This window comes from Nilaparvata lugens, chromosome 4, assembly GCF_014356525.2.
Source record: "Nilaparvata lugens isolate BPH chromosome 4, ASM1435652v1, whole genome shotgun sequence".
In the NCBI taxonomy this organism is placed as follows: Eukaryota; Metazoa; Arthropoda; class Insecta; order Hemiptera; family Delphacidae; genus Nilaparvata; species Nilaparvata lugens.
Window position 1 is genome coordinate 5,869,594 of NC_052507.1, and position 16,512 is coordinate 5,886,105.

Consider the following 16,512-nt stretch of genomic DNA (forward strand, 5'->3'; position numbering starts at 1 on the left):
CAATTTCGGAACTGGGAAACATACTCGACTGTAAAGAAAACCATATGATCTCTTTACAGTATAGTATGTTGTAATGGAAATCACATGTTTTCTTGTTCTGCAAACAGCTGTTTACCGGCTTGATTTGATGCATGGAAAACAGCTGCAATTGAGTAAGTATGACAAAAATACTATTATTAATTTGTATAGGCTAGGTCTTCTAAAGAACCATCATCTACAGCTGGTACCAATCAACTAAACTTCAACTCCAAACTACCATATTAATACCAGCACACAATTTATTTCTTTATTACAGCTGTTAACTTTAGATGCTAAATCATATTATCACAACATGATCATCCTTCCGTTCTTCGGTAGCCGCTCGGCCGACTATTTTTCGATAACATAGGTCTGTAAAATGGATCAATAAATAATTATTATTAGCTCCCCCCATTAAAATTTCTGGACAGAAACCATCCCCAATATTATTCACACAACATATTTCATGCCGTTCGTTCAAGTAGTTTTCAAGTCTATAGAGAACAAACACACAGACATTCATTTTTATATATATAGATAGATGGAGACACCGGGTATTCCCAAACATGGCTTCTTTACAATAAAAATTGTACAGATACAAATAATACGAACATAAGCAAAAATAAATAATATAAATAACAAAAATACCACTTAATTCAAAAATGAAATATACAAAGATTTGAAATATTCATGAAAAAAGTAAAAATAAAACATATGTATGGATAATTAAAATATTCCAAAACTTAGAAAAATTAAAGAATATAATAACAAAAACTCTGGTTTGGTACGCTCACACAATTTTCCTTGCTCATTGAACTGTAAGCCTCATTCTTAAACGAGAATAATTTAAGGGAATAACATAATGACGATTGGCGGCAACATATTTAAAAATGAACAAAAATTTGGAGAGTAAGTTATACTATCAATAGAATAAATAACATTTATAATTCCCAAGCCATATGCATATCCACACTGATCAGATCATGCTTACACAAGTTGCTAAATCTGAAAAACAATTATATATATATAGACTCTACAATAGATGTTGAGATAAATCTCCAAAAAGCACAGATTTACAAAACTTTTACAAATACAGTCTTTACAGTTCAAACTTTTACAGTTCGTGTCCGAAGTTAACCTGTTTACCTGCCTTGGCTTGAGCGATTTTTCTTAGGCTCAAAGTTAGAAGAATATACTATCAAATAGAATAAATAACATTTATAACTGAACGACGTCCCAAACCATATGCATGTACACACTGACACACCAACAATTTATTTGATCAGATTATCTCTATTTGATATATAGACATATCCACACTGACACACCAACATTGATAAGATCATGCTTACACAAGTTGCTAAATCTGAAAAACAATTATATATAGACTCTACAATACATGTTGAGATAAATCTCCAAAAAGCACAGATTTACAAAACTTTTACAAATTTCGTTCGTGTCCGAAGTTAACCTGTTTTCCTGCCTTGGCTTGAACGATTTTTCTTAGGCTCAAAATTAGAAGAATATACTATCAATAGAATAAATAACATTTATAACTGAACGACGTCCCAAACCATATGCATGTCCACACTGACACACCAACAATTTATTTGTTCAGATCATGCTTATCACAAGATGCTGACTGTATCTGAAAAAACATTTATATATAGACTCTACAATAGATGTTGAGATAAATCTCCAAAAAGCACAGCTTTACAAAATTTTTACAAATTTCGTACGTGACCAAAGTTAAACCAGTTTACCTGACTTGGCATGAGCGATTTTTCTTATGCTTTTGCGATTCATTGGTTATAATGCTTCTGTAGGTAGATATTGAAATCAGATGAGATCTCTGTTTTTCGACGTTTTCAGATTTTGAAGAATAGTTTCTCTTGCTAAAATTGAACATAAAAGTGTGCATAGTCATAAAGTAATGACATCATTGCTGAAGATTTGCTTCAGCGAAAATTCAGTTGAATTGGATTTAAGGGTTGCATAAAATATTTCATATTTTAATTAGAGCCGGTTTCCGAGCTCGGGATTTAGCTAAGTCCTAGACTTTAAACAGCTGGAGTCAGAAAATTGGTTTTCCAAAACGGGGCGTAGTCGCAGTCATTGTCATAGTCACGTTTGAATCAAATTTCAAAAAACTAGAAAATTGAACACGAAATAAAATAATGAGAAAATAGTGAAAGTTTCAGCTATTTTGAATTATTTAGGAATGTCTAATTTCGTCAAGGAAAAACGTTTCCAATAATAATAGAAATGAGAAAATAAAAACTACGACTACTGTTATAAAAGCTGCGACTACGCCCCGTTTTGGAAACCCAATTTTCTGACTCCAGCTGTTCAAAGTCTAGGACTTAGCTAAATCCCAAGCTCGGAAACCGGCCCTAAAAAATGATGAATTGAAATGTTTTCAATAAATTATAATAAAGCCTGGTTTTTACTAGTAGAGCTAGTGGCAGAATTCCCTGGGCAAGTACTAACTATCTTGTAAACTCTCCCAATGGAAACGTTCATGGTAGAATACTAGTTTTTAGTAGTTTTTTTGCACCGTTGGATAGTACTCTACCACTTGCCTTCCCCCACCACCGCTGCTCACTCTACTCTACCACTACTATGCTAATGAAAACAGTCTCGAGCTAGTAGAGTAGAGTCGTATGCTATCAAGTTTAAGAAGTATTGATATTTATTAAAAAGTATTACCGTATTTTATTAAAGTGTTAAAAAGTGTTCAAGTGTTAATTTATTAAAAAGTATTGACATTTTAAGGTTAGTTCTGGTCACTAGACAACACATTTTACCTACTATTCTCAATTGTAGTGAAAACAGTTTCTCGACCAAGTAAGTGGAGTAGAATTAGTATGCCAGTTACTCGACCACTAACTCTACTAGTGAAAACCAGGCTTGATAGACTTTCAATAATAAACAACTTGTAAAATACTACTCATTTATCATATCCTCGATTATCTTAATTTGGCCAACTAGATTGGCAGGCAGATAAAATATATTGAGAAACTACTAAAAAATGTACTAAAAGGCATAGAATAAACTTTTCGCCCCACTTGGATGTAATGAGCTGGTTTTCGTGCGTCATATGGAGGCCGAAAATGATTGTTTTCTGACCAGGCCGGTAAAAGTTTTACGGCCCTAGGGCTGTAAAATAACCTTGAAGTCAGCTGATTCTGATTTGATGTGAACGTGTTTACAAAATGGTTTATGAAACGGAATCAGTGTATGCTTCTAGAATTGAATAAATATTCTGCAATAAGATACTATCATTTTATTTGGATGAATAAAATACAGATAAGATATATATTATAAACTATTCAAATTCGATTTTCAGAGTAGGATAGAACTTCTAACCTAAACTTCCGAAGTCAACGACAACAAGCATTGTTGACATTCAGATTGGCCAAATTTCAAGTGTGCTAAAACAGCTGATCAAAAAACTTTTCATTATTTGTGTTTATTATTCAAGAATCAAAACATTTATAATAATATCATCTTATTGTCATTTGGAAGAATAAAAATTATAAACTCAACCTCTTACATAATTATTGAACATAATCTTTTAGGTAATTTAGACAAATCAGAATAAAAAATAAAAATACTTGGACAATTTCCTGATATTCAGATTACCTCAAATTTGCTAGAGCTATGACCTTCCTGTTTTGTTTTCGGAAGTGCATAATAAACAATTATTCTCATATTTATATTGTTTATTTTTCGGTGTGGCGAAAAATAACGTTCTCACCATGGGCAAAAATGTTTTTCCGGCTCTCAATCTTTTCTAGTCCTCGGCCTACGGCCTCGGACTTGAAAACCGATTTCGAGCCGGAAAAGTCTCATTTTCGACCCTAGGTGCGAAATATACTATTAAAAATGAGAAAAAGTAGACTCATCTTATTATTTTCACTTGTCACTTAATACCTCGGTCAGTAATGGTTAAAGCAATAGGTTCTGTATTTACTATCTTAAAACTTGGAGAAATAATTGATTTGAAACTAAAGTAACTTATAATAGAGTCAAAAGAATACAAAAAATGACAATAAAATGAAACAAATCCATTATAACAGATATTAAGTACCGATAGGCCTAGGGGATACATTTACATCAATTAAAAGTGTTTAAAAGTGCTGACAAAGTGCTAATTTTTATCAAAATAAGGAATAAAAATAGTAAGGCTAAGACTATTTTACATTTTCAATCATTCTAGAATGAGGACGATGTTATAATGGCAGTGGAGAAAGATAGGAGAACAGCATTGCCAATTCTCTGCCTTGCCACTACATTCTAAAGAAGATAACTGATACCGGTATATCTGATGTAATTTCAAATCTACATTCTTGCTAAAAATAATAAATTATATTATTTTACTCGCCAAGAAATTATATTTTTCAATGATTCCATAATAAATTTCCGTTATATTGAGAAAAAATATTTGGTTAATTAATATATCTTGATATTGTTAAAGAACGATCCGGAAACTTTGCGCAATTGGAAAATGATAGCGCTATCTGCTTTGTCGAATGACAGACAAGGATAGCAACACACCACTGTTAATCAAATACTGCCATTATAACGTGGACCTCACTATATGATTATGATGTGTTTTTATCATATTTATGAATAAAATAATCTTAATTAAGTATTCTAATAGGACTGTTCAAATTGTTCAATAAATAAAGAAATAATCACACGGTACCCTTTTTTGAAAAAAGGATACTTGGAAATGGCTTCAAAGCTGAAACTAGTAGTTAGTACACTACTAACTAAGAACACTAACCCCCAGTTGCACGTACGTTTAATCACGATTAAATGCTATACTTTAATCGAGATTAGCGCTAACCGATGCATTACCCGGCGTAAAAAATTTAATTCTGATTAGTTGGCACCATTTTAACGGCGATTAGTTGACATGAAGAAAATTTGTTTGCACAAAGGTAAAAATCGAAAAATAATGCCGGTTGAACTAACCGACATAAACGATTTTTAACAGGCCATTCACGTGGAATTGAATCCAACTAACGCCGATTAGATACCTACTGAAAGCTGTCTTCCAATTAGTTTTTGGTAAAAAAAACTACAAAATTCAAAGTATGAGCTAAATATATAAATGAATTTCATCCAGAGAAGTGTATCCAGCTGAATCTAAAATTAGATTCTGATTTTTGAGGTTAGTTTTCGGTCTGGTTCGTCTGCAGATAGCACTTGACACTAGCGACGGACAGAACATTTTTATGGCGCATACCTACTGAATGGTCACCGCTTCAATAACATAACCTCAATTTTGTACCATTTGTTCAGAATAATAACATCTGTCGGTTAAATTACAGAGTTGCCAGATTGTGAAACCGTTAAAATCTTAGTTAGATAACCGGAAAACTTAATCGGGATTAAAAACTAACCGATCTTTGTGGAACAGAAATGAATCCGTAAAACTAACGCTGATTTGTTAACCAGCGTTAATGTCCATATTTAACAGCGGTACGTGCAACTGGCCCAAAGTGTTCTTATAAAAAAGTTCAAAAAGAGTACTATGTGATTATATGTATACTACTAGCCGGCAGGCTCGCTTCGCTCGCCTTAATCGTCTATCCAGGAGGCTCCGCCCCCTGGACCCCCGGCTGCATCATACCATACAGAATCGATAACAGCAGACTCGCTTCGCTCGCCTGTATTCTTCAATTGAGCTTGCTTTGACAAATACAGACTTCCAGGCTCTTTCCAGCTGAATAAAACCGCCGATTTTGGGTGGATCTACGGCGTTATTTTAAAACTTCACCAATAAATCAATTTTACACCTCACCTAAACCCGTGCACCAAATTGAACATTTTTGGCCGTTTAGTTCCTGAAAAAGCTAACAAAACGCAGATTTTGGGCGTGTATTTGGAGTTTTTCCTCAAATCCGTACTCAGAACGCCTCTAGAAGACCAACTAAACATACATACCAAATTTGGTTCAGTAGATTTTTAGTTGTGTTGATTATGAATATATTGAATGAATCAGTGCCATTTCGCTTCTATATATACTCTGGTCGTCTCAAAAATAAGTTACACTATTTTTTTATACCCGCGCAGTTGGCAGGAGACGTCTGCTATTCGCAGGGAACTTTCGTCTGGGTGTTGTGGTAGCACTGTACAATTCCTAAGAGGCCGCCGTGACTTATTTATCAGTTGCTATCGAGCCACTATGGAGCTACCACTTACTCCTACAGCCGATTGCGAAGTACGCAGTGTGATTCGGTTTTTAACGGCAAACAATAAAAATCTGGTGTGGCGCACTCAGACAACTTTCCTTGCTCATTGAACTGTAAGCCCCATTCTTAAAGGAGAATAATTTGGGGGAATAACATAATGACGATTGGCAGCAACATATTTGAAACTACGATCAGACTACTGTATAGGTGTATATATAATTATTGTTCTAGAGTACTTTTCCTTTGTGTAAATTGTGAAATTCGATGATATTTTTTAAAAGTCGTCGAAACAGCTGTTCTACAGATGAAATATCTCGACTATGGTGTTCTTTTTATGAACTGCTCTACCTACCTACCTCATGCACGAGTAGGAGGTTACAAAGTCCATTTCTCAAGGATGGGGTGGACCCCCATTAGTTTCCCAGAAAGGAGACTCATGCCAGTTAATAGAGCTGATAAATAACTATACAGAATATGAATTTGAGAAAAATCGGTCGTCATTTTAGAGAAAAACGTGAAAAACATGGTTTTTAGTAATTATCCGCCATTTTTCTCAAGAATATTACGGAGCTCCTGCAATTTTCCCAGAAATGAGACTCATGTCAGTTGATAGGGCTTATAAATAAGCTATCCATGGTATGAATTTGAAGAAAATCGTTAAAGCCGTTTTTGAGAAAACCGTGAAAAACATGGTTTTTTTAGTAATTATCCGCTTTTTTTCGGCGTCTTGAATTGAATTTTATTGAATTTATTATTGTCCGATCCTCATGGTATAAGGACCTTAAGTTTAAAATTTCAAGTCAATCGGTTAATTAGGTATGGAGTTATCGTGTTCACAGACATACACACAGACGAACAATGAAGCGGTCGCCCATCCACTTCACGCATCCCGCAGACAATGCGCTCATCGAATTTCCATCTAGCTGTTTACCCCGTTGTCAATATTAGCAGTAGCAGAAGTCATCGGGGTGATTTACAGCATTTAATCGGGATTTTCGTTTAATAATAATTATTAATTAATAATAATTAGCATTTGAACAAATGCAACTTCCAATTTATTTCAATTTGTAGACTGACTGGCCGCTATGTCTTTGTATAAAATGAGCGCTGCTATCCAGAGATTGTCAGTTTGGTGTAAGGGTAAGCATTCCTGACAGGTACGGGGTTCGATTCCCGGGCTGATGAATAATTTTTGTATAGTAGCGCTCATCGAATTTCCATCTAGCTGTTTACCATGTTATCAATATTTGCAGTAGCAGAAGTCATCGGGGTACAGCATTTAATTGGGATTTTCTTTTACTAATAACATGGAGAAACAATAGCATAAATAGATATCCCATGTTATAGGGCGTTTATGTCGAAACTTCTACTTTTATCTCAAGCTGATAGTCCACTTATTTCTTTCCTGTGAAGCTTTATGACGCTGGTAGTCTCTCATATTGTGCCGTTCATAAACTCTCACCCGGTCAAAACAGTAAAAATCGACAGTAATCGGCTTGAGATAACAGTAAAAGTTGCGACATAAACGCCCTATACCATGGGATATCTACTTACGCTATTGTTTCTCTATGATAATAATTAAAGACAATGATTGAAGGGTATGGTACCCACCATACTCCCCTGATCTCGCTCCAAGCGACTTTCATCTATTTCCACCTTAGATCAGTTATATAATAGACATGCTGGGAATTCTAGCCTCTGAAGCCAACATCTACTGCCATATCACCATATCGTGACGTCTGCATCGAATAGAAAACAATGTAAACAAACTCTGCAGAAAAGATTTCTATTCGATGCTGACGTCACGATATGGTGATATGGCAGTAGATGTTAGCTTCATCGACTTTCAGTATGAATATACAATGGGCCGTGTCTATTCTAGAACTGTTCTAAGGTTTCCACGGCTGTTTTCCACACCTTGGGGGAGACACTTCGCAAATGAAGAAAATCTCAAAGAAAAAGTTCAGACATGGCTAACCAGTCTGGCGGCAGAATGGTATGACACTGGATTAAAGAAACTGATACCATGATACCAAAAATCTGTTGAAATCAAAGGAGATTATGGAGGAAAATAACTGATATATGTAGTTTCTCAAATACAACCTCTTGAAAACATTCTGTGCGTTATTTATTTTTACTTTCCTTGCCCTAGTACCATAGGTAAGGAAAGTATTGGTTTCCAAAAAAAATTAAGGTACCCTAAATTCAAGTTTTCTATACGTTTCAAAGTCCCCTGAGTCCAAAAACATGATTTTTGGGTGTTGGTCTGTGTGTGTGTGTGTGTGGTGTGTGTGTGTGTGTGTGTGTGTGGTGTGTGTGTGTGGTGTGTGTGTGTGTGTGTGTGTTGTGTGTGTGTGTGTGTGTGTGTGTTGTGTGTGTGTGTGTGTGTTGTGTGTGTGTGTGTGTGTATGTCTGTGAACACCATAACTCCATTCCTAATCAACCGATCGACTTGAAATTTTAAACTTAAGGTCCTTATACCATGAGGATCTGACAATAAGAAATTCAATAAAATTGAATTCAAAATGGCGGAAAAAATGGCGGATGATTACTAAAAAACCATGTTTTTCACGGTTTTCTCAAAAACGGCTCTAACGATTTTCTTCAAATTTATACCATGGATAGCTATTTATAAGCCCTATCAACTGACATGAGTCTCATTTCTGGGAAAATTGCAGTAGCTCCGTAATATTCTTGTGAAAAATGGCGGATAATCACTAAAAAACCATCTTATTCACGGTTTTCTCGAAAACGGCTCCAACGATTTTCTTCAAATTCATACCATGGATAGCTATTTATAAGCCCTATCAGCTGACATGAGTCTCATTTCTGGGAAAATTGCAGGAGCTCCGTAATATTCTTGAGAAAAATGGCGGATAATTACTAAAAAAAACAAGTTTTTCACGATTTTCTCAAAATAGCTTGACCGATTCTTTTCAAATTCATACTCTGTATAGTTATTTATCAGCTCTATCAACTGGCATGAGTCTCCTTACTGGGAAACTAATGGGGGGTCCACCCCATCCTTGAGAAATGGACTTTGTAGCCTCCATCTTGTGCATGAAATAGGTAGGTAGCGCAGTTCATAAAAAGAACACATAGTCAAGATATTTCATATGTAGAACAGCTGTTTTGACGACTTTAAAAAAATGATGACTAAAAAAAATCATCGAGTTTCACAATTTACACAAAGGAAAAAGTACTGTGAAAACAATTATATATACACATATACAAAAGTCTGATCGTAGTTTCAAATATGAGCAAGGAAAGTTGTGTGAGTGTACCACACCAGATTTTTTATTCAAAAGTGTAACTTACTTTCGAGACAACCTTATACAGATGAATATAATATATAGATTTATAGATTTATTATATACAATTGAGTATACTGACTGTTTCAAAAAGGACTTTACAACTCTGAAAATTCATATAAATCTTGTTAAATATGGTACAGAGCTGGTTTTAGTGTTGTTTTGAAGGAAAACACTTCAAGTTTTTTTACCTTAAGCTAAGTGTTCTTTGTGACTTCCGTTGGTTATCCTGCAGACATCCCATCGATAGTCGATTTCTTCCCAGACTTGCACTAGCATTTCAGGTGTAATTTGCTCAACACCAGCGCAAATCCTTGCTCTAAGTTCAGGTAGAGTGGCTGGCAAAGAAGGTACGTACACAATATCTTCTATGATACCCCAAAAAATCCAGCGGTGTTAGGTCTGGGGAACGAGGGGGCCATGCGATTGGCGCATTACGGCCAATCCACTCATTTGGAAAGCGGTCATTAAGAAAATCCCGGACGTCAGTCAGTTAGTGTGTTGTGCCACTACCTCCGTAAACAAAGCCGTAGTGCATTCGTGTGACGTCAGACAGGTAGGGCTCCTACACCAATAAGAATTCGTTGATTTCAGCTGATCCTTATCAGCTAGTGTTTTTATTAGTGTAGGATCCCTACCTGTGCTCTATGTCACACGAATGCACTATGGCTTTGTTTACGGAGGTAGTGGTTGTGCGCCATCTTGCATGAAAAAAACATTTCGTTCTCGATCATCACATCGATCTGTGGTATCAAACATTTTTGCAACATATCAAGGTACATTATTCTCTGTTTTTCAAACCAAAACACACAGCTAGAAGGCTCGGGTCCAGTGAAGGCAGCCGTCTTAACTGCCGCTAGCGCTTGTGCGGCGCGACCAGGCACTACACGAGTCAAAACTTGAAGTGTTTTCCTTTGAAAAAATACCAAAACCTCCTCTGTTTACTCCTACCTTGTTTAATAAGATTTATATGAATTTTCAAAGTTGTAAAGTCATTTTTAATCACCCGGTATTATATATACAATTGACCTCAAAATTGTTACAGCAATCAGATTTTTAACTTAATTACGTGTAACGCTAGTTCGCCTCCATGGTGCACATTGATTAACGCTAAATGGACTAGCGAATAACGGCGGTCAGACAAACTTAATGTTCTCCTGACCGAAAACCACACAACATCTCAAAGAATTTGAAAATGTACAGTGTATATCTAGACATTTGAGACTCATGAGCTATATATTTGTTGTGTATATGCCATACGCTAAATAAATAAATAATATACAATTGATGACAATTATATACAGATGAATACATTTATTAGTAGATTTTTGATTAAATTAACTTACTCTCTAGCAGCCTGACGCCTGTGATCGGGTGGGGAAAGCGGTGAACGTGACCTTGAACGTCTCCTGCTTCCGTAAGCCATTTCCGGTGAAGACGACCTCCTTGGTTGTCTCTTGATAATAACCCTTCAAAATAAAAAATAGTACTGGTTGAAAAGGACTATCATCGAAAATAATTGAATATAAATGATTCTTCATACAAATTATAGAATAGAACATTCATTTTATTCAAAAATAATACTAAATAATTGAATATTGTAAGCAGGATGTGGAACGGCCGGAGAAGCCTCTACCAAATATGTAAGCAAGATATGCCTACACCCAATATGTAAGGGGAAAAGAGCTATGAATACAAGAAATGAACAGAATAACTAGAACTTTAATGAGTCTTTAACATATTTACATTTGAACAAACAAGATTAATTTGATTATAAAACAATATTTTATATGAATTAATGGGGAAACACTCGCTTGCTGCTAATGAGGATTCAATGTTTGTGGTTATGAAAAATTTAAGAACAATGATTCAGTAGTCACCTACCTTTTTGAAATAGCTTCCCACTTTGGCATCCACTGGTATTTCGCGGCGTTAATTATTAATTAAAAATCAAAATAACTGATGAGATGGGTTCAGATCCCGTCCTATTCAATAATACAATTCTCTTTAAACTGCCCGAACCAGAACAGCCGGACTTTACTCACATTCCTAACGAACGAGCTCACACACTGACACCAAAAGAAAAATTTTGGGTATTAAATATAACTCAGTCAATGCCAAACATGAAAGCCATTTCAAGTACATATTTTTATCTGTCGCACAAGCGGCACGTTTGTTATTAAAAACAAAAGAGAAGCTACATTAATTTTGACAACAAATGAAATAAACAATCTTTCTGTCGATGACAAAAATTGTTCAAAGACAAAAACACTGTTCATTAAACTTTTCTAAATTAAAACTCTAAAATCCTGATCAATATGAGATAAATATATGATTCATATATATGTCCCATATGACCAGGTGACACAATGTATGATTCTTCATACAAAATATCGGGGACCGAGCTTTGTTATGGAGTACAAAAGCATAAAAAATTATTACGAAAGAGGAAATTATAATAATAAGCATAGTTCATACAGAAATGTTCTACCTACTCACAGTGAATTGAGATTAATTCCCAGAGTAATGCAAAAATTCTCTCACAAAGGCCCGCTTGCACAAAAGCCGGTTAAATTTTAATCCTGAATAATTTCACGAGAACCAAATCAGAGAAGACCATTTCAAAAAGATGATTCTACTGGAATTAATCAGGATTGAAAATAACCCGGCTTTTTTGCATCCGGCACTAAGTACCTGATTGAATGATTACAAAAGTTCAACAGCTGAGTAATAATTTTGACACAGTCCCACACACATGAACTCGCTCACTCACTTCCATCATCAACAGACGACGAAATAATTATTATCAGCTGTTTTTCCAAGGATGAAAAATAATTATCCTTTTAATGTTTTTCAGCGAGTTTTCCCAGGGATGAGACCTAGTGCAATCGAATTTTTATATTATAAACCTACTATGTTCTGAATTTCGTGAGAATCATTAAAGCCGTTTTCGTGATCCGGTAAAATACAAACATTTAAACATATTAACAGAAATTGCTCGTTTAATAGTATAGGATTATAGAATAGAATAGGATATTCATTATATTCAACAATAATACAAACTCGTCTATACTGTTTTATAACTGAACTGATCATTTTCTCAAGTTCAACAGTCAAATTGAGTAGTTAGTACTTCATTGAAGTTTTCTCAAGGTAAGTCTAAGGTTTTCAAATTAATAAATGAAACACTTATTTAGCCTACATTAAAAATTTAACCTTCAAAACTGAATTATATTAAGTGTTATAATAGAGGACAACGTTATGATTGATTGATTTATTTCCCAAAATAAAAAGAAACAAAACATTATAATACAACACTTTACAGCAAAGAGAAACGCTAATGAGATTTACAAAACAGTGTATAATATAGAAAAATACTTAATAATAAATGTTAATCTATGCAAAAAAGTACAGTACCCTAACTCAAGAGGAAAATATTAATACCTGCAAAGGCGTTGAACCTGTGCGCAGATATGAGTCCTAGAATTCAATAGTAGTTGAAAGTGAAGTTGGGAAAAATAAATGAGAAAGGAGAAAAACAACTCAGAATTAGCGGTTAAAAATAATAATTGAGAGGAAAAGAAAAAAAAATAAGAAGAGAGAGACAGGTTCAACAAGAAATTTTTATGTTTTTTTTTTAAATATTGCATCTAATAAATTAGATATTTTTATTCAATACAGCAGACAAATCACAGCGTAATCTGATTAAGTATTTTAGGATATGGGTCACTCGAGTTTTAATTGGAAGAAATATATATCGACGTTCCAAAAAGAAAAAATGAAAAGGAGACAAATACGGACATTTAGTAACGTTATTGGAATAGTTTCCCATCAAGCTTGTAATCTAATATGTATTTATCTATAATCTTACTTAAATTGTAAGTAGTTGCAATACCCAGTACCTCACCAGGAAGAAAATTGACTAATTTATTTGCTACAAATACAAATTGTCTACAGCATACATCGAGAACAGTACGGTCAAAATTATAGGTTGTACTAGATGGTCTTAAATCATATTGAGTCACACGGAGATGGAATTTGTTTTTATTTTTTATGATATAAAGGATGAGGCTTTTTGAATACAGCTGTCTAACGGTTAAAACTTTGAAATCGGTAAATAGATCGTTGGTTGGGTACAGTCTGGGTTTGGAAGATATAGCTTTAATTAAAAATTTCTGTGTAATGAACAATTTATTGAAATGGACATCTCTGGCTCCCCCCCAGGCAATGATTCCATACTGCAGGACCGATTGGCCATAAGCAAAATATACCAGTCGAGCAATATCTCTATCTCTCAGCATGCCGATATTGTAGAACTTATAAATAAAAAATCTTAACCTACGACATAAGTTGTTAATATGTGTGTCCCACCTTAAGTGTTGGTCAAGGATAAAACCTAGGAACTTTGTATTTTTTCACCTATTATGCTAGGGCAGTCACAGGTTCTATTGACATTCAGCAAACAGGAATGAATTTTGAGCTCATTAAGATTTCTAGGGAGACCAGACTTATTAGGTGAGAAAGTTAAATAAATACTTTTCTTCGAGTTCAACGTTAAGGTGTGTTCATCCAGATAATTTTTTATTTTTCTTAGACCATTTTCACAGATGACCTTCATGTCTTCCCAGGAATCCGCCGAAAAAACGAGGGTAGTATCATCTGCATAGGACAAAATTTCACAGTTTTCAACTCCCATTCTAAGCATATCATTGATATAGATTAGAAACAGTATTGGAGATAATACTGTCCCCTGAGGCAATTCATAATTAGATAAATTAATGGTACTCATTTTACCATACAAGGTCAGATACTGAGAGCGTTCTTTCAAATAATTAGTGAATAATTTTAGTGGGATGCCACGTATGCCCAAATATTGTAGCTTCTCGAGTAGTCTGTCATGAGGTATAGTATCGAAAGCTTTACTGAGGTCGATAAGCACAGCTAAAGTCTTCTTTTTATCGTTAAAATTCTTGTATATAATATTTACTAACTTAACTATTGCATCCTCCGCACTTTTACCTTCCTGGAAGCCATACTGATTATCCTGAATTATTTTATGGATATTTAAATATTTAATGAGACGGAATTTTAAAACTTTTTCCATAATTTTAGAGAAAACACTCAATAAACTTATTGGTCGATAGTTGGAGGGATCCTTGTGGTCACCAGATTTAAATAAAGGAACAATTGAGGCAATTTTGAAATGTTTTGGAAAGACTCCTTCTGTAAAGCATTTGTTAATGATCATAGATAACGGGAAAGCAATATAATGAGCTATTCTTTTTATGGTTAAATTACATATTTTGTCTTTACCCGGAGATGAATTATTTTTCAAAGAAAGAATTAATTTTAAAATCTCATTTTCATTAGTAGGATACAGAAAGAAAGAGTTTGGAGAGTTTATTTTTGAATCTGAACTAGTCTTTTTCCGCATATATTTTACCCACATCGGCAAAATGTTTATTGAGTACATCTGCGTCGATTTTTGGGGATGGGTTGTGATCTCAGAACATCTCCTCGAAAAAACTTCTCAACGGCAAATGGACGCTTCTCATTGTTCCAATACATGATGGCGACTGAACATGTCGGGAAGAAAACTTTATGATCTCACCTCTCTAACGAGACCAAATTTGCTCCATTACGACATCAGCTGATCAGCGATCATCAGTGAATGGTGTTCACTTTAAAAAGGAAGTATTGCTACCGCACCCGGTATTAGTATTTACATCGGATACCGGACTTTAAAATGTGAATCTCACAAAAGGACTACAGTTAGAAACGAATACTCAAATTTTATTTTTGAAAGATAATAGTAAGTTACATACTCGCTGCTGTCACTTCTTCTCCGACTGCGAAAAGCATGAGGAGGCGGTGAGGAGGAGGGGGACCTCAAGCGTTTCCTTATAGTGTAGGCACTCACAATATTTGGCGAAGCTCTTCTCCGTATTGGCTCATCATCCCTTCCCATGTGTATTCTGTCAAAATTGAAAACAAAAATTGGTTACTTGAACAACCCTAGATAAAATATACCGTATATAAAGCACTACTTCTCTCTCATAAAGCTCCAATTTATGTAGATGCATAACAATATTATCTATTTTATCTATAGTTATTACAAATTGTTTTTTTTTCATATCATATACAGCTCAATAATTATTTTCTTAATTTATATTATGTTATTTCATCTATAATTTTGCTGTATTGTAAGCTATTGTATATAAGTGTATAAGCCAGTATATATTGTAATCTACATAAATAAAATACTCAATCATTCTTAGAGAGGTATTAGGGTTGTGTGGCAGAGAGGACCAGGAGTCCTAACTACGCCCTAATAAAGGCATATAATCAATCAATCTTTCTTGTGGTCCGGTACCTGGTAGTATGTTGATGGGAAAGATATTATTTTATATCCTTTTCAGAGGATCGACAATTATTTGTTGAAACACGGCCGATTTATGAAGTTACATCACAATATTAGCGTTAGAGAAATGAGACGGCGCCGCCGAAAACAATGGATGGACAGGTAGAAGTTCTAGAGACCCTTCAGTGGTCACCTATTGTTATTAAATTTCGACATTTTCGTTGTATATTCTTAAGGTTTCCACTCCGAGCAATATATTGGTGGACCAGTGTGGTTACTTAAGGCTGTGCAAAGGCTAAAAATAAAAATAAACTTTCTACTCGTGATATTTTTCAAAGTTTTTCGATTTGTATATCATCAAGCTATCAAAATGAAAAAGTTTTCTCAGGAAAACATTTTTTTTCCGATCATTACTTTTTGAGATATGAGCGACTGAAGTTTGAATTCTTGGGACAGAACATTTCAAATTCGGTACGATATAAATCCATGAGATTTAGAGGATGGATTCTTCATGGTATTGTTGATCTAGTAAACAAAAATTTTCTGAAAATAGCAATTTTAGGGAAAGTTATTCAATTTACTAAAATAACTTTAAGTTGAGTTATTTTTGGTAAAT

At 34.5% G+C, this 16,512-nt stretch overlaps 1 protein-coding gene across 1 annotated transcript in view; it reads right to left on the bottom strand.

The window, feature by feature from the left end:
• The window catches only part of LOC111055183 (RNA-binding protein 25), a 98,743-nt gene that overhangs the window by 23,314 nt on the left and 58,917 nt on the right, over positions 1-16,512 (bottom strand). The window contains exons 14-15 of the mRNA XM_039425656.1: positions 15,361-15,510; positions 10,882-11,004 (exon numbers count right to left, since the gene is read on the bottom strand). Of these exons, the coding sequence (XP_039281590.1) occupies positions 10,882-11,004; positions 15,361-15,510 (273 nt within the window). The remainder of the gene's footprint in view (positions 1-10,881; positions 11,005-15,360; positions 15,511-16,512) is intronic.